At 29.4% G+C, this 19,861-nt stretch overlaps 1 protein-coding gene across 1 annotated transcript in view; it reads left to right on the top strand.

The window, feature by feature from the left end:
• The first annotated feature begins 6,750 nt into the window (after positions 1 to 6,750).
• LOC111615592 (zinc finger protein 23-like) overlaps positions 6,751 to 19,861 on the top strand; it is a 28,851-nt gene continuing 15,740 nt past the window's right edge. The window contains exons 1-2 of the mRNA XM_023356997.1: positions 6,751 to 6,826; positions 6,931 to 7,148. Coding sequence (XP_023212765.1) covers positions 6,984 to 7,148 — 165 coding nt within the window. The 5' untranslated portion in view covers positions 6,751 to 6,826; positions 6,931 to 6,983. The remainder of the gene's footprint in view (positions 6,827 to 6,930; positions 7,149 to 19,861) is intronic.

Raw genomic sequence — 19,861 nt, forward strand, 5'->3', positions numbered from 1 at the left:
AACGGAAAAGGATATCCACTGTAAGATAACGCGTCTTAATTTCTAAAAAGTTATCTTTGACTCCTTTCATTGTAATTAATTTACTTCTTCCTCTTAAATTCTATGATAAAAAACATATATTACTTCACTTTAAACTATTTACATTTATAGTACCCGTATATAAATGCTATAATTGTAAAGATTTGCTGTAATTTGGAATGGTCCGTTTTCTCTCTACGTAAAATGCATTATAAATTTTAATGTTGTAATGTGTGAAGATATAATTTTTACTTTCCCTACATTGTTATACATAACAGAGGGAAAGTATTGCAAATGGTGAAAAGATAACCACCGAAGATTTTTATATTTTTGGACTCGGGGCACCTTGAAACGGCAAGAAATGCAAAATTATTCGAAGATTTTTTCTGTATGTCCAGTAAAGTCAGACTTAATAATGATTTTATTCGTTATTATCATGTACAGTTTTTTATAAAACCCTGAAAATTAAGCTTCTTGTCATTTTATAATAATTAAAATACAGGTATGCACCATTTGACCACAGATCACATTAGAAAGAAAAGTCCCACTAAAGAAAGTCCCATAAGATTATAATGGTAATACTATTAATACATTTGCTACCACTCTGAAACCAACCGAAATTTTCTTGTACTTTGCCTATTTTTAGATACATGAATGCTTATCATTGTGTTACTTATAGTTTATGTGAGTAATAGACTATTTCACATACAATTATGCAACTTTCTTTATAAATGTGTTAGTTAATCACATTTCAATCAAGCTTATGGACAATATTAAGTTAATATTGTCTATTATCAAGTTAATGGACAATATTAGGTTTATACTGCTCCGGCATCCTGAATCAAATATATCTGGATCATCTGAATGCACGAAGCAGTAGCGACATTAGCCCACTCCTGTAAAGGACGTCTGAGTCTAGTCTGATACAAGTCTGATCAAATTATCAGAAATTTTTATTGATCTTCGTTAGACCTAAATATGCTTGTCTTATCAATCATATATTTCAATCTCTCACTTCCTAACAACCTCATTGTGGACCAAGTTAAATCCTTGAATACGAAAAGAGATATTTATAGTACAATACATATTGAGTGAAGAGTTGAAATAAATATGGTTAACGTTTTGCGTGTGTGAAAATATAGTTATTACATGTTATAAGAATTTCTTCTTGAAAGTCTTTAAAATGTGACATTAGATCTTAAAGGATATTCTTGTTAGATGCGTAAAAGAAAATGTAGTGTCAAGTATTAGTTATTATTGTGATAACGTCAGAACTCACATAATCAAAATTAAGAAAGAATCGATTGCAGCATTTCGAGTGAACAAGAGAAACCGATTAACTAATAGCAATCAACTTCAGGTGTACGGCATTATCAAACGTATTGACGAATTACAACTCAAAGTTGATTGATATTGGTTTAAGCAATTTTCTTTCCAAATTCATAGAGAAAATCTTAAAACTTACTCAACTCGATTTTCTAGACTCGTTTCTACTACAAGAAAGGAAATTTTTTCTCAATTTTTTCCGAGTTTCTTTTCAATGGTGGCTTTCCTAAATAAGAAGGGGGCTTTAATGTATGATGTAGCTATGATTTCAAAGTTTCCACTGAGCTTAATCGGCCATTTCCTTTTAAGTGACAACACAAGCCATCTTACCACAAATTCTTACCACGTTAAGATACCTAATTTTGCACAAAAGAGAAAATTCCATCACTACAAATACGGAGCATAATCTGTTTTTCTTCTGTGCCAATACGTACTGTACAGTACTTTCGAAATACTTTCCGGAATTTGGTACTTTTATCTAAAAAATGCAAACAAATAAACTGCACGTGACATTTTCATCTAACACACAAAATTAGTAATTTTTCTCCAATTTAGTGCAATTTCAAATTATTCGTATGCAGAGAAAACAAAGATATCATAAAGAAAATTTTATTTGCTATTCGATATAACATATTTTTCAAGTAAAACTGTTAACTAGAAGGAAATTTGAGTCTGTACTGAATCAACATCAAGAACTCGAACTCTGAAACACAAAATTTAATTAAAATAAAAACTATAAATAAAATTTTATTAGTCATCTTATACACTATATATCTTCTGAAATTATTTGTAAAATTACAAAGCCTTTACAACTTAATAGATTTTATTTCTTTTATACGAGGCGTATTTATAATGACACTCATATTTTAACAATTTTAATTTCGTCCTCTATTTTTACTTGCTGTCTGACAAAGAATAATCGTTCAATGATTCTTAAGCACTTCTTGCTTTTGCCCACGAAGCCGTTCAGATTTCTAAGTGTTCTCCATTAGTAAACATGGCATGATTTCATCTGTATTTTACAGCTAATGTAGAATACTTGTTACATTACACTGAAATTCACTTACCGGTGATCTTCATGGCTAACATATCTAACTACAGGGTTGAAAAATACGTCGACGTGATGGTAATTTACGGCGAACCTCAGTGTTATAAAATGGCTGTCTGTTTTCTTTAATGAAGAGCGTTTTGCAATGGACAGCTTTAAGATGAATCTACTTATATATATATATATATATATTTTTTAAGTAAAACCTTGCAATTCAAATAAAAAACAAAACATGAATTTATCCTCATTTGAACGAGAACCGGGAAATAACGTCACTGAAGATTAAACTTCTATAATTTCTTAATAAAGAAATTATTTCTTAATAAAGAAATTATTGGAAAAATATTACCGAAAATTCTTATCATAATTTTGCTGAAATAATTTGTAAGTAATTTATAAGTTTGTAAGAGGAATTTCGTAATGACCTGTATATTTTAAGGTGTTACACCTTGCATAACAATTTCAAAAAGTAATTATAATGACAGTATACCGATTTTTCGATTTCTAATGTAAATGCATTGGAAAATTTCAATTGACTTTTGGTAAATATTTTTGAGCTTTTTTTTTCTTTTCTTTAAAATAGGAATAATCTGAACTATCTTGACAGTGGCAGGAGTAACGAAGCCCATACCCTGTCGATCGTTTATTATGTATGTTCAGGAAGTTTAAGAACAAAGATAAGAATTGATTGCTTATGCAGAGTGTGGAATCGCTTTAGTTTAATGCCCCTAATAATCTACTATTAGTTCGCCAATCGTCGCGTATTTTATTCAGGTACGAAGTTCTCCTAGTACAGTTTTCTTTACTTGGATTTCTTTGCGTTAATATCTTAGTAGGGAAATGATAGCTGCATTAGCGTTACCAACTCAAAATGTAAATTTATAGCTAAATATTTTAACAAAAATACCTGAATCGCATTACTTCCATTATAATTGGTTTATTTTTTACAGCTATTATAAAAACAGCAAGGACATTATAATTCGGGTAATTTACATAGCTGAATCGTTCATACGTCCACTGAATGTAGAAAGAAATAAGTAAAATTGGCAACTCAGCTGCATTGATTGTGTGATTTCATTAGCAATGTAGTAAAACTTAGAGGAATGTAGCTACAGACACGTAACAAAGTTAACATAAACATTTTATTAACATCATGTAGTTACAAAACACAATAAACTGAAAATAATTAATAAAGTTTCTAATTATGAGTTACACAAAAGTGCAAAGACGCAGTTATACGTGAATTAAATACACATGTGTACAGTAATATGTATTTCAAATTCTGTTAAATCGAGGTTTTCCTGTACGAATTTTCAAATCGTCTGATATCACTCCCAAACTAAAATTAAAATAACGCTACACCTTGTGATTCTGGCATTCATAACTTAAAAATTAATGTAATTTTTCGATGATGACAGGAAAGTGCAGCAAATCCTGTCATATGACTTATGAAAGACACTTTTCCGAGTCACGTTTCAGGCGTCACGCAATTAAACGTGACATCCTATGAAAAGTAAGAAAAATAACATATTAACCTGCCAATAACATTATATTCTATGTAGAGAACTCTATATAACCTTTCAACAGTGGACTAGACGGGTATGGTTCTATCCCTAGTAGTGGAGAATAAACGTGGGAAATTTCTAAAGTATTTTTCCACGCGTTTTTTCTCATTACTGTTTCGGAAAAATATTTTATAAACAGTTCTGTCTAGTAAAGAAAAGTCAATTTTTTTTGTTAAATAATTCATTTTTACGTGATTTTTTGCGGTAGTTTTAGGCTAGTTTTTGGCGATACCCCAAAAGAATTTGACGACTATAGTCGTCCCTCACCACTGCCATACGATCGCCCTTGACGACTCTGCGTATGATTGAAGAAAACATTTACAGTTAAAGATTAGAAAATAGGTGTATGAACAAACAAATTGCTAAATATATACTTTTATATAATATATAATTAAGTAATTATTAAGAAATCTTATATTAAAATACACGTTGAGTTCAAAATTAACATTTCGAGAATATCAATTTTTGCGACTCGAAACTGTCCTGAGGTTTAGAAGACCACAAAATACGAAACAGAGTGAACTGGCCATCAAAAATTTTCAAAAATTAAATATATGAATACAAAATTTCCATAATTAATATTATGAAATGTAGTTAAATACAATTTAATGGGAAATTTCTTGGTAACGTTGAAATAATCATTCACGGATAAGCATAGAGATACTTTAGCAAATCTCTTCATACAATTCAACAGCTGTACAATAATTGATTGTCGTTATTGTATCTAAATTTTACAAAAAAATTAACATTTATTTATGAAAAAAAAAACAAATTTAAAATAGTTTACCTTTAATTTCTGTTCTAAACTGAGATCGCGATCATCAAATCTTATATATTGAAAGGCTGTTCGCATCTGAAAGAGAAAAACGAAAGAAAAACGTTTGATTTTAAATTATTTTTATTTTTTAAATAAAATTTCTTACGTTTTTGTATAAAAATAGACGCTGATAATCCTACTAAAATACATAGAAAAGTTTTTACAGCACAAATCATAAAAATACTTTCAATGCGAATTTCACTTTTGAGAAGATAGCAGAAAAATAAAGTAGACACGTCTTTGTTAATAAAGTAGCATAAAAAATCGAACACATAATTGAATGGTCCGTTGAGTTGATTGGTAAATGTCCAAATTTCATGTTGTTGTACTATAATTTCTTCCAATTCAAGCTCCAAGTTTCGATTTCTCTTTCTTAGTAAGTACAGTTCTTCCGATACTTTCTGGAATGCTTTTGATAAAATAACAATAATCATGAAAAGAAAGAAAGCCAGGTACAATAAACCTCCACTGAGTAAAATCATCCATATTCTAGCTTCGATGCTACAGAAAAGTGCTTCGAGTTTAAATAATTCTCTTTTATTTTTAAATCGTGATAAAAGAAAAATACATTGAACTGAAGCCGTAATGTAATAATTAATTAATTGCCAAAATCATTATGGCAATTCTTATGTAACTATTAATTAATGTCATAGAAAACAACTGATTTTGACGAAAGTAATTTAATTTTTTTATTTTTATTGTTAAGTTCAATTTTACTCGTCTGATGATGCTGAATATTACGGCAAACACTAAGGAAAGAAGACAGCCGCTTACTTTAACAAAGATGTCGTTTTCGTCGATCGAATATCAGGAGATACAGGGCGTTTTACTTGACACATAAGTAAGTGAAATGCAAAAATTAAGAAAGAAATGTATCAAGCAGATAAATTCGATGAAGTGTAGATAAAACCTGTTCAGAAATTTAGACAAATAATTGTGGTTTCTCGTGACACGTGAACAGGATTTGAAGAAATTTCATCCGTAAATCATTGACATTGAGGTAAATGATGACAGAAAACATTTCAGACAAATTTCCTGTTGAAAACTAAAGATAAACAAAATTAAGTATCATTAAACATAATAACGTGGTTCGCTTTTTAAATTGATGCATTTAAGTTTAGTACCAGTCGACCCCCTATAACACTGTTGGTTATTCCGTTTTATATGAATTCCATGTTGTACGAGACACTTATATTTTACAAATACGTGAGCCGTTCACAGCCCGGTACACGTATTTCTAAATTCTAAGTGACTCGTACAACATGGAATTCATATAAAACGGAATAATCAACAGTGTTATAGGGGGGTCGACTGGTATTACTAATAAATTTCACTCTAAAATATTCATATTATATTTTAATTATAGTACAGAAAGTCCTTGGAAACATTACCATTATTGATATCCACATTTTCTTGACAATGCATTTTCAAGGCTATACGTGAACTCTAGTCTTTTAAAAGCGCAAAGCTCAGTTCACACTGGCGCGCGATTCGCTGGCGAAAGTGAAAAACAGAGCGAATAACCGGTGAAACATGACTCGTTTGACGGGTTATTCGCTTTCGCCAGCGAATCGCGCTCAGTGTGAACTAAGCTTAAACATTACACTGTCAATATCGAAACTGAATCGACACATCTTTCGTTAGAAGTGGTCGTTGTCGGGACGTGGTTAATATTGGAATTCAATAGTTTACTTATTACTAAATTTATAAAAATAAAGTAAGATGTGAAAAATCGATAAATTCCAATTTTAATTTAAAAATCTAATTAGAAATCGATAATGTAAAAACGTAAGCTTATTATATTTGTTAATAATAATTTATTTATTATAAGTTTATTATATTTGCATATTATTTTATTATATTACTGTACATATTTAAGCAAAATTTAGTATTAATAATAATTATTAATTCAATTTTATGTTAAATATTTACAAAATTTTGAATTTGTCAATTAATAAATTTTTTGAAAGTTATGGCAACACTTAAGTTATTACCACGTGTTTCATACGATTTCAGTACGACAGTCGAGGAGCGAATTTGAACGGGTTGTTGGTAAGTATTTTAAATTGATTTTTTTGACGTATATTTATTAATATAATGAAAATTTACACCTTATTTATCATTTTAATTTCTAAATTGTTTTAATGTCGTAATAGAGCTACAACGTGATTTTTTACTATTTTGTATGGCGATTTTCGAAGTATAAGAAATGACTAACTTAAATTTAACAAATAATATTGAAAGTAATCCTGCTAGAAACATTCAGTTAACAAATAGAAAGATTGGAGACCATTTTGAACCCACGACGACGGAACTGAGTAGTAAAGAGAACAATAGAAGTGTAATAAATACGAACAATGCACGTGTGTCAAAGGTAGGTTAATTGTATTTGGAGAAATTTATTTTATTATGACAATAACATTGTCGCGTTTATAAAATTAAAAGGTGGTAAGAGTTATCATTACACTAAGATTAAATTGATAATACAATACAAAGGTTTATTGTTCAAAAACAGTTTCTAGAATAGGATGCCCTTGGCTTTTTTTACCATTTTTTAAGGCAATAATAATAATAATAATAATGTTTATAAGCCATATACCAACGATTTCTCTTTTAATTTTATTTATAATAGAGACATACATGCTAGACATGTCCAAAACACACAGAAAATTTGAGTTATCACTCATTTAAAAAACGCTATAAACAAAAAAGTCAGCATTACTTACCGACTCTGCACCTTTCCAGCTGCCATTGATTAAGCTTGTCTTCATTGTGGAGCTGCAAATTGGATGGTGGATGTGTACAATGTGTCGTACGACCTCGCTTGCAGTCGTGACTACTTGAAAAGTCACTCGCCTTGCCCATATGACATTTCTGATAGATTTTTTGAGAACTTTTCTGACTCTGAAGAGACTGCAGACTACAATTTGTTAAACATTGTACAGTGGAACCTCGCTTAATGAGCATAATTCGTTCCAGAATCTTATTTGTAATGTGAAACACTGGTTAAGCGAAACAGTTTTTCCCATATAAATTAATGTAAAATGCGATAATGCATTCCATGCTGAATAAAAATACTAAAATATTTTATGTTTTATTCAAAGAAAATTTTACAATATACATTGTTTAGGACGTGAATCATCATATTTTTTCTAGTGTATTGAATAGAATGAACCAACCTGGAATGTGAATTCAAAATTTGCAGAAAACAAAAAAATCAGCTATGTCTGATAAACATTCCAAACAATATGCCAAATTCTTGGGATATGTAAAGACTATAATTAAATATTAGAAATGAATTAATTTGACTAGCATATGCTGCTATCTCATATTAAATTTAATAATTATAAATAATTAATTTTTAATTTAGACATTTTAAAAATTTAATCTGAAATTGGTCATTAAATTTGATATAAGATGACAGCATAACTGCCTACCTCTTGTCAAATTAATTTCTAATATTTAATTATAGCCTTTACGTAGTCCGTGAATTTAGCATATTGTTTGGTGTGTTTATTATATAATGGACGATGGTTGTTGATGTTTATACCTAATATGTCTGGACACAAGTTTGGATAAATGTGTGATCACAGGCGAAACTAATATGCTAGTGGAACAAGTGCTAAACACAGACTGATGGTGCATGCACATAATCTGGGACTTCCCCTCTTCTCCTCACTTGTTATGTGAAACATAGCTTGTCAAGTAAGTCAGTTTTTACAATTTGTTTTGCTCATTATGCGAAACACTCGAGTGACATCAAAGTGGAGTCATGTGACTCATTTTGTACTTGTCTGCCATCCAATGTGATACTCCACAATGGAAATGAGCTTAAATGATAGCAGCCTGAATGGTGTAGCGTCAGTAACCAGTCCTATGGTTTTTTGTTTATAGTGTTTTTTATAAAGCTCAGCAATACTAATAATTCTGTTTTGGAAATATCTATCAAATGTCTTTAAAAAAAAATTTTTAAGAAAACATGTAATGGTAAGTATATAGTTTGCTCATGAGGAATTTCAACATACATGAATAAACTATTTTGAATAACATCAGGTTCTAATTATTAACTTAAGGTTATTGATGTGTTTTTTTAATCAAAAATTTATTTTGTATTAAAGTATATATATCTGTACTACTAGTTTACTTAAATTACAAATTTAATCGGAGTGGCATTTCTTGAAGATAGAAATTTTAGAAAAAATTTTTTATACTTTATGCCTACCTCGGCAGTCAGTATGAAATAGATTCATTTTTGATGATGCATAATGCTTGAAAGTGCTTGAACTAGAACAGCAATTTCCAACCTTTTTGAATTGTGGAGCCTTTTTTGAATCCATTTCTAACGGAACAGATTGAAGAATCCATTTCTATTATGGATCTTCTTAGGCCTATCCCATGTCTTACAAATTAATGGTGTTTAGGAATATTGTTATTGGGGAGCCTAGGAGTAGGCCTAAATTAAGACATAACATAAAATCACGTATAAACGTTTAATGAGACACCTATGGTTTCATTTTCTTCAGTTTTCTTATTTTATGTTCAATTAATGATGATAGCAGGTGAATGACTGCATTTAAGCAGTTTCTGTATTTTGTTTTGGTACTTGTATAAGGAAAGAATCCTGCTTCACAGAGATATGTAATTGAGAAAAACAGCAATACCAAATTTAACTTGGCAAATTGTTTCTTTATCTTTAATTTTATTCAATTTTTATTTATTTTATTTTTGTTGAGTGGCTGCAGAGCCCCTGGAAATGTTTATGAAGCCCTTAGGTCTCTACAGAGAACAGGTTGGGGACCACTGAACTTGAGACTTGAAGCACTTTCAAAATAATGTTTTTACAGGCTACCATTTAATGTTATAATATAAATATTTTCATATGGTTTTATTGTGCATAAATAATTTAATGTTATGTAATCTCTGCATTAGAGTAAGAAAGTACAGCTTGTTTTATGATATGTCCAGGCTATAAAAATGAACAGTAGCAAAGGCTTGTTTCATAGTAAGGCTTTGCTACTGTAGCACAGTATTTACTTCATATCGCTTCCTGGCCCCAGGCTAAGATCGATTTTGAGTATTTACTTCATAAATGGAACAGATTGAAGAATCTGTGACAAGGTTGTTGTGCAATACCAAAAAGGGGGTTCTTGAACTCTATAAAACTTCCAGAGTCCCAAGTATCATGTATTGCCTGGCCAGAATGTATAAAATAATGTATAAGTCTTCATTTTGTATGAAATAAGAAATTTTGATATTTTAATAAAAATTTAATATCAATTATATTTAAGGATATTATTTGATGGTAATTGGTAATTAGTTTGTGATGAAAAAAATGAACAAACAATTGGCTGATAAATTCATTTGCTAAATCAATGTTTCAATAGAAGTTGCTGTTAGGAAAATTATGTGTGTTATAGGTATAACTTGAGTTCTTAACCTTAGAATTACCAGCTAACTTCAGTTTTCTCATTTCAAGTTTTGGAAAAATTGCTTGAGACTCAAGTCTTATAAGATTTACAAAACTGAAACAGAAAACTTGGATTTATTATATATTTTAATTAAATGAGTTTTGTATCATAGGCAAATGAGTAAAATTTTATTATAGAATAACAAAAATTTTTAATGGCTGCTAATAATGTTCTTTGTTATTTTATATATTGATTTTTGTTTTTTGTGAATGTAATACAATACCTATTTATTTGTACCTTTGTAAAAATGTTATATTTTATATATTTATTAAATGTAATTAATGCCAGATTTGGTTTTTTACTATTTTTTTACTTAATACAGTATGTTTTATATGTCTATAAACAGGTACAACCAAACCAACAAATAGTAGACACATACTTCTCCCTTGTTTATGTCAATTCATCCATGCAATTATATATCTTACTTATTAGTTCATATTTTGTTTGCATTTTACATAAACTAATTTTTGCGTATGTTTTGTTATATGTAATTAGCAAAATCTTATCTATTTTTCACTTACTTTTTGCTTAAACTTTTATTTTGTATTGTTTAAAATAAAATTTATCATAAAACTTCTATTTAAATAGTTAAATATATTAATATATCATTTAGTCCTAGTATAAATGTTATAGTCCTGGGAATTCCCTGAAAAATTCTAGTGAAAATAAATGATCAAAAAGTAACTTTTAGCAATATTTTTAAATGTTTAGTTAAACTCTTGTGATCATTTAAGATTATGAAATTATTAAAGAATACTCAATTAAAAGAAAATTTATTGTAATAATGTTTACTGTTTATTATATTGAATTTATGATTATAGTACACTTGCTATTTGAAAATTAATTTTGACTGTAATACATGCCTTACATACAGTAGAGAACTTACGATACATCAACAACAGTAAAAATTGTTATATATTATTTAAGTTAAAAACACAGTAGAACTCTAATTATCTGAGTTCCAGTTAACCAAGGTTCTACATTGACCAAGATAAACCCATAAGTAAATACATTACTATTCTCATATTGTAATTCATAAAATAAGGTTTAAAACAATAACATTTATACCAAAAGGATTTGTTTTTGTTACGTTTTATCATTTAATTTCAATCTGAGACAAGCAATTCATTTTAAAATGTAACAACAATAATATATATTTTTATTCTTAAACCTATTGTATGTATCAGCTGTATAATAAATGTAAAAATTGTTTTTCTTGTACATAATTAAATTCACTAATGTGTAAAAAGAGAGTTGAAAGTGATACCATGTAACTTTTTATATTTAAATTTTAGTCTGAAACACCGATTTCATCTGAGGTTGTGTTGATCCACATTACTTTGAATAGATAATTAGGGTTATACTGTATTTCAATTAATTTAGTTTAAATTTTCAGATAGTATATGTAGAATATGAGCACATGGCTTAACCTTTTCTTTTATACATTTTGCATATAACTAGAACAATTATAAGATTTCTGGTGGTATGGTTGCTTCTTGTTCTATTTGAATTTTTCAAATTAATAGCAAAATTGCTTTAAAGATTTTATCACACAGGAACTTCCAGATAACTGGTTAAAATATACTTTATTAATTAAAGGAATGTAAATGCATTTTGGACATTTTTGCCTTTTATCAGTGCTTTCCTTCAAAGATCTGGTAAATAAGATTATGCTATGAATTAATTATTGTTTATAATTAATTGATGTGTTACATAAATATGAATTATGCTATACAGTAATACCTCAGTTTTCATCGGTTGCCTCAGAATTCGTCAGTGTGCCAACATGACCTCATTGCTAATTTTGCAAAAACAAAGGGTAACCCACATGTTTTCCTGCTCAATGTGTCATTGTTTCTTGTTGTGTGAACACTACCCCATGCGTCTAGCCGAGCAGTTCCATTGCTTTCCTTTCCTTTTCTCCTCCATGGGACCAAAGAAAGTTTCCAGAGTCAGCAGTCCTTCAAATGCCATGTTAAATGTTCATTTATTCTTTAAATTAATCTTTTATATTGATTTCTTATTGTTTTAGCATTAAACAGTATATTTATTCTACATAAAATGTGTGTTTTTAGTATATATTTTGGTGTGTCTAGAATGAATTAACTGGCTTTACATTGATTCATATGGAAATAATTGCCTCAGTTTACATCGGTTTCAGATTTCGTTGATTGTTTTTGAATGGATTATCGACGAAAAACGAGGTATCACTGTATGTTTAAATTAATTATAATTACCATGGAGTGACAACAGGACGATTAAAATTAAATAAAAACCTGTATAATCTAAAATAAAATAATAAATTCATAAAATACTTTTTAAAAAAGAAAGGGTTTTATAATAGTGATGATAACATTTTTTTAATTTTACAAATAATGTTATGTTTTAAACTTGGAATAATGCAAAAAATTAATACTGATAAAATTGCTAAAATAACAAAAATCAAATAAAGTGGATGTATAGACTTCTCTGCATCGACATTGTCCTATCGAATAATCATATGGTGCAGTATATTCTTTGAAGCTGGGAGAAGGTGGCATAATCATAAAATGGACTCTGTATTTGTGCAGTAATGATTGAACAATACAGTGGTACCTCAGGATACGAAATTAATCTGTTCCGACACTGAGATCGTATCATGAAAATGTCGTAAGGTGAATCATTTTTCCCCATACGATTATATGTAAAACCAAATAATTTGTTCTAACATGAAAAACACACTCAAATTAAAGCTAAGTAATACATTAAGAAAAAAACTATAGTAAGGAAAACACTGAAAAATGTGTTTTGTAGTTGTAAATGTATAAATAATCGTAATAGAATAATAATTGATTTAAAAAAAATGTAGTTTTATTTGCACTATACCTTTGAGGATAGACTACGGTGGAGGTGTAAATTGGTGGCGGAAGAGAGGGAGAAGGGAAATGATAATAAACTTAACTTACATAACATAATGTAACAATAACTTAAAAATAACTTAGAAAAGATTTTAAAAAATTAGTGTTGTTTTATTTTTTATTTTTTTTTAATTTTTATCCACTGCTTGTTGCTTTCTTTCCTTCACTTCTATTAGCACTTTCACTGGATAGAGGTCGCTTGGTAAAATGTCTATCCAAAGAGTTTCTAAAATGACTTAAGCAAATGTCATTACTCCGAGCAGCAATATGGCAATTGTGAACCTTTTCGCGGTGTTTCTTTTCAATAAAATCAGTCACTTTCTGATAATACCTCAAAATTTCTTTTATTGAGCGAGATCCTTCCACGACAAAGCAAACACGTAGACTGAGACCAACGAACAGAAGTGAATAAAAAATGGTGCTGCGAACTAATGTAACGTCGTATGGTGAGTTTTTGTTCATATCGTGGAGCAAAAATATGTTTGAATTTCATGTCGTATCCTGAAAATTTCGTATGCTGGGGCGTTCGTATCCTGAAGTACCACTGTATTTAGAAATCATACCATAAAACTTTCAATAAAGAAGAGAATTAATCTAAATACTATAGTAGTGAATCTCACTATATTTGTTAACTGCAATTCCAGTATTTAGGTTATTATTATTTGAAATTATTGTATTAGTTTATTATCTATTATCTATCGAAATTTTCATATTTTCTAAGTGTTGATAACCCAAATACAAGGTTTTATTCGATTTTAATTGTCACTCACACTTTACACCTTTTTTCAAGTTAATTATAATTGCTTTAAATGTGTAATGTAATTCATATTTATGTAACACATGAAGTGGTTATAATTACTAGGATGTTACTATGCAATAAGTTCTATAAAGCAATTTTGTACTTTATTTTCACCATAATATTTGTGTCATGCTAATTACTGATATAATATATATAGTGCAAATATTTATATGTTAAAGTTTGCTTAAGTAAATTAATATATTATCGTCAATTTAATACTGAAAATGTTTTCTGTTTATGTTCAATTAAAATTTTTGAAAATACATAACATTTTCTTTCTTTTATTTTGAATTGCTTATAATTATGTTTAGTTTTTCACTCAGATTGTAACGTTTTTCTTAATAATTTTGTATGATGATGATTTCTCCTGTGCAAGCTTAGTTATATCCAATATGTAAACTATTTTTCATTTACTAGATTTACAAAACATTTCGTTTTTTATTAACCTCTGTGCCACTGTGTATCTCGGTGTTTTCAGTTATGTTACAAAGAGAGATTATTAGCAAATTTGCAAAAACTGCTTCTTGATAGTATTACTGTATTTAGAGAATACTTTGTTTCATACAACACATGCTGCATGCAATTAAAAATGAATGGTTTGCATTATAGTATCATTTTAGCAAACTATTAAATATAATATTGGAGCTACAAAGTATTGCTATTTATTATATGCTTTTGTTTGCATTTCATTCATTTGATGCATATTTTTCAATAACTTGAAATAATTGCTTTATTGTATGGAATTGTTAAACTGCAATATATTTTAGTTTAAGAACAAACACTATTTTTACAGATTATATCATCACTGTAAACATTTTGCATTATATTAACTATTGCATTATATTTCAAAAGATCCAAAGTTATGGAAATAGTGATTGCATGTTTTAAGATTTGAAAAGAAAGCATCTAAAAATGTGCTTATTTTCTTTTTGCATTTTCATACTATAGATTACATATTTCCATATAAATAGTATTATTTTGCCTATATTTATTTTAAATGATCAATTTTAAAGAGTTGTGTATGAGGTACATTCAAAAGGTTTCAGGGCTGGTCCAGTAAAAAATGTTTGAAGTACATGTGAATTTATTAAGAGTTGTTGCCTTCAAAAGTTTCTTCTTCTGCTATATATAGATTCCAGCACTTCTTCCAGTTTTCAAAACATTTCTGGATTGTTTTTTTTTTCTTTTCTGACATTGTTGAACACTCACTGTAATTTTATTTGAATGTGATCAATGTTCTCAAATTGCTGTCTTTTCAATCATGGAAATAGAAAAAAGTCATACAGTGCAAAGTCTGATGAATAAGGAGGGTAGGACCCATGGCCATTTTATTTTTAGTGAGAAACATTTAAATAGAGATAGCTGTATGAGTGGTGACATTGTCGTGATGCAACTACTAGTTCTGAGCTTTCCAAAGTTCTGGTTTTTTTGTCTAACATTTTTATGCAGGTTCCTCAAAACATCCATATAAAAATTTTGATTCAAAGTTGACCTTGTTGAATAAATTCTCAAAGAATAATTTCCTTACTATTGAAAAAAAAAAAACAGCAAGCAGGCTCTTGAGATTGTACAGTACCTCACATTGTTGTATTTTCTTTGTTGTGGGTGGGCCATGATTTTTCCACTGAGTTAATTGTTGTTTGGTCTCAGGGTCATAGCGATAAATCCATGTTTTTTCTCCTGTAATCATTTTTTAAGAAAAATTTTGGTCATTTTGCAAGCATTCTTTAAGGTCACAAATTGTCAGATGCATTTGTTTTTGTTTGTTAGTCAAAAGTTGAGGAATAAATTTTGCAGCAATGTTACTCTTGTTCAAAATATCTGTCAATGTGATGAACTGATTTGTGGAGATTCCAACATTTGCAATACCATCAATTGTTTGATGTCAGTCTTTGTAAATTTCTTCTTTCACTTTTTTCAATATTTTCATCATTGATGCTTGTTGCTTGGATGACCAGGACTTTAATCATCTTCAATAGATATTTGTCCAGTTTTTACAGTCAAATTCAAAACAAAATTTCAAAAATGCATGCTGTTCCTTAAAAGAATTCATTTTTTGAAGCAATAAAAATTTAAATTGGAAGACAAGAACATGGATGTAATCTGAATAGCAAGAAACAAAAACTACATATGATACTGACACGAAATTTAGTGGAAAACTATATAACTATGTCTATTACACACAAGTTCATCACAGGGCTGATTGTAATGCCACGTCACTAGTCCCAGAACTTTGTACCTGATTTTTCACCATTTTTACCCTAGTTACATCCCCACTCAGCTACTTACAGGATATGGCAACTTTAAGCAATACTTGCATAGATTTAACCTTGGGGACAATCCACAATGTGATTGTGGTATTCAGGAAGATCAAACATCACTTCACTTAGTTTTTTGCTTCAATAGTACAATCACATTAGGAATAGTTTAATGAGAGCTGCTGTTCTTGAAGTGGCCTTGCAATCTGTGTCAGCTCATTCACGTACAATGTTCCATCATCTACTCACATTCCTATCTCTTAGTGGTGCTCATGAGAGCACTCGCTCCAGAGCATGGATGGCAATTAGCTTTCATTTCCATTATTTCAACTGTCTGTATATACCTGCCTTTCAACTTTGTATTTTAATTCTTATTGTCTGTCTTTTTTCAGTCTAAATTTGGTAGTTGTAACTTACAGGACATTCTAATTTTCAACGTGAGTGTTGAAGTCAACAATTTGACATCATCAACGACGTTCCAACTTGAGTACGAAGTGTTTAGTTCCCATAATTCCATTCTCAGCAAGATGGATTCCATTCAAATGTCTTACCAATTACCCATAATTCATTGGAAAGTAGCAGTCAACATATCTGTTGAGTGCTGAGTGTGTTGAGTCAGCGCTACCTCAACGTTGAAAAAAGGAACAAATTTTAACGAATGTTGAGATCAGCGCTGAGTCAGCGTTGAAAATTGGAATGTCCCGTTAGATTAGGGTTTGTTAACTTTAGTTGTCTGGTGAGGTTTGTCCTAGGTTATGGTAAGTTAGGTTAGTTAGTGAGTAAGTTAATGTTAAAAAAAAAACATAAATAAATACATAAAAATGATAAAAATTTTGAGGTTTTGCTTGTTTCTCTCTGTCAGTTGTTAGTCTCGTCTAGTTTATCATTGTGTTCATTTGCTTTTTGCTCTGTCTGTCTAGCTGTTAATTAGTATTAAGATTTGCGATCTCATTCAGTTTTATTAGTATTAAGTAGATATAAGTCTTCCTACTAACAGCCACTTGGCACTAACTTCTACACTTAGCTATTTGTGGCTGCACTCAATTATTGGTGTTGCTACACTTGGGTTTTCTTTTTGACCCTTCGGGAGACTATGGTCTTGCAGCCTAAAATCTGCATGCCAACATCAAACATAGAGGGTACTGTAGCCTTATGTATGCCGTTCAGAGGGATCCTACTTTTCTCTACTGTCTATCTCCTCTTTCTTTCCCTCCCCTTTCCCTTACACTCTTTTTTGCCGGCTAAACATTTTGTGTACAGCCTATGTTTTTCTTGTATGTATGTATACATTTATGTATGCACTTCCATATGAATATAATTATTATATTGAAATAGGCTGATAAAATTTGCTGTAATTTACTTTATATCTTTGTTCAATCTATATATATAATCGAGACAAGTTGATAATAATAATAATAATCAGCGCAGAGCCCAAACGGTTAGGAGTTGGAAGCTGAAATTTGGTACACAGTTAGGATACGTCACGAAAACGCACACTAAAAAGGGATTTTTCGAAATGCCACCCTTGTGGGAGAGGGACAGGATCAAGCTTAACACTTCCATCAACAATAGAAGTGTTAAGTAACAATGAAAGTGTTAACAATGGAAGTGTCAACAATGAACGTGTTACGTAACAATGGAATTGTTAAGAGAAAGCGCCGTTTTAAGAGAAAGTGCAGTTGGTTTTCGTTTTTGCAGGAAATTGAAGATATTTTTAGACCCATGTAAAAATTCTCTAATTAGTCTGGAAACGGGGGATCCAATTTTTGCATTCTGTGAAAACGGGTAAGGTTGAGTATAACGTAATAATCTTAATCTTCGCTATCGTTACTTTTGCCCGAGCAACGCCGGACCCACCTGCTAGTAGATTAAATATTTATAGTCATAAAGAAATGTTGATATGATAGAGCAGCTTATTTTCATGAAATGAACAGCAATATTTTTTAACAAGCTTCTTGGTCTGTAAATCCTTGATGTTGACTCTCTGTACAATGGTGGAGTCTAAACAAAATTTGTTTGCATAAGGTAATATTTTCATCAGTAAAAGATTGTTTTATTTCTTCCTCTGAATAAGCTCGTACATCAGTTAAAGTAATTTGTTTTTAAAAGACATATCTAATAACTACTTATCAGTACACAAAATTTGTATATAATATATATATATATACATACAGTAGAGTGTTGTTTATCCGAAAGCCAATCAACAGAACCGTCGGTTCACCAAAAGCATTCCAGTCTGACTGTGTCATGCTGAATCAAACATTTTAGATACTAGATTAACTTGCAAAATATAATTTTTTTGTTTTAATATTTTTCACTATATTTATTTTGTTTGTACAAAATAAAGAAATACAGTAATTTTTAACTTTACAATAGACATGATTATTTTTAAAAATTTGTGTTAGGCTTAACATCGACGAAAATTCAATGCGAAGTGATAAGCAATGGAGAAAAATTTCAACATGGGATAGGTTAATATATTTTTTTGTATATAATCGGTTATCCGAAAAGTAAGTTATCCAAACAACCCCAGTCCCTAATTGATTTGGATAAACGACACACTTCTATGTATATATAAAATATTGAGTACAATAATTTACTACTAAATTTACTTGATAATTTGGTAACTTAGTGTTACACAAAGAAACAAGTGCTTAGTTTAGTATACCAAAATATTTTCGTATGAAATTGTGGATGTTAAGTTATAGTACCGTATTATATTTTAAATTACCACATTGGAAGGATTGAACTGCCTCTAAGGTAGATTTTAGTTGCAAAATTTGATAAAATTTCATGATATATGTGTAATAAATTTAAAAAATTTTTTTACAGTTAGGACATGAAAAGTTCCTGAATATTCTTAAAACAAATTATATTGCTGAAATTGTTTACATTTAGGTTTTGGTTTCAAGTATGTTCAGCTACTAATTGTTATGTATTGCTATATTAATATTGATAAACAAATTTGGTGTTTATCGTTATCTAAGTTTTCTCTAATCTTTCATGTTAGTCAACTTCTGTTGGAAATTACTTATATTATAAACTAAACTGAAACTATAAGTTATGAACAATTAATAACAAAACAAAAATTTATGAGAAATCAAATACTTATTTAATGTAGATAGCTCTATTTAGAAGTATCTGTAAACCTTTTCTAACTAGCAAAATTAAAATTATAACTTTAAAAGTAACCTTAATTAATTTTCAGTAATATTTAACGTGAAAAATTCAAGCTAATTTTTTCAATCTATGCTGTTTCAGTTTTCAAAAAATGTCAACTGTTCTGTTTTTGCATTCTATATTGGAATATACATAAATAATCCTCATGAAACTTGATAAAGTTAGAAAATCCAAACAACCACTGGATTGCATCAGGCTACTTTTCAACAAATATATTTAATTAATTACTGAATAATTTGTCACTAGAGGCATTAGGAGCCATCTCTTATTAAATTTAATAAATAGTAACCTTCAGTAAAATATTTTGAACTGAAGATCATCTATGTAGATTGAAAATGTTAGGTCAAATTTTTCACTTATGGAAATTAATTAAAGCTTTTTAGTGTATGTACTTTTGATGTTTGAAGTCCTTACAATCTCTCATTGGTGTTTTGAACTATATTAAAAGTAACAATTGACTTTTGTTGTACAGTATTGAGGATCAC

Source organism: Centruroides sculpturatus, unplaced genomic scaffold (genome assembly GCF_000671375.1).
Source record: "Centruroides sculpturatus isolate CEXI.00-Female unplaced genomic scaffold, Cexi_2.0 scaffold19, whole genome shotgun sequence".
NCBI classification, from domain to species: domain Eukaryota; kingdom Metazoa; phylum Arthropoda; class Arachnida; order Scorpiones; family Buthidae; genus Centruroides; species Centruroides sculpturatus.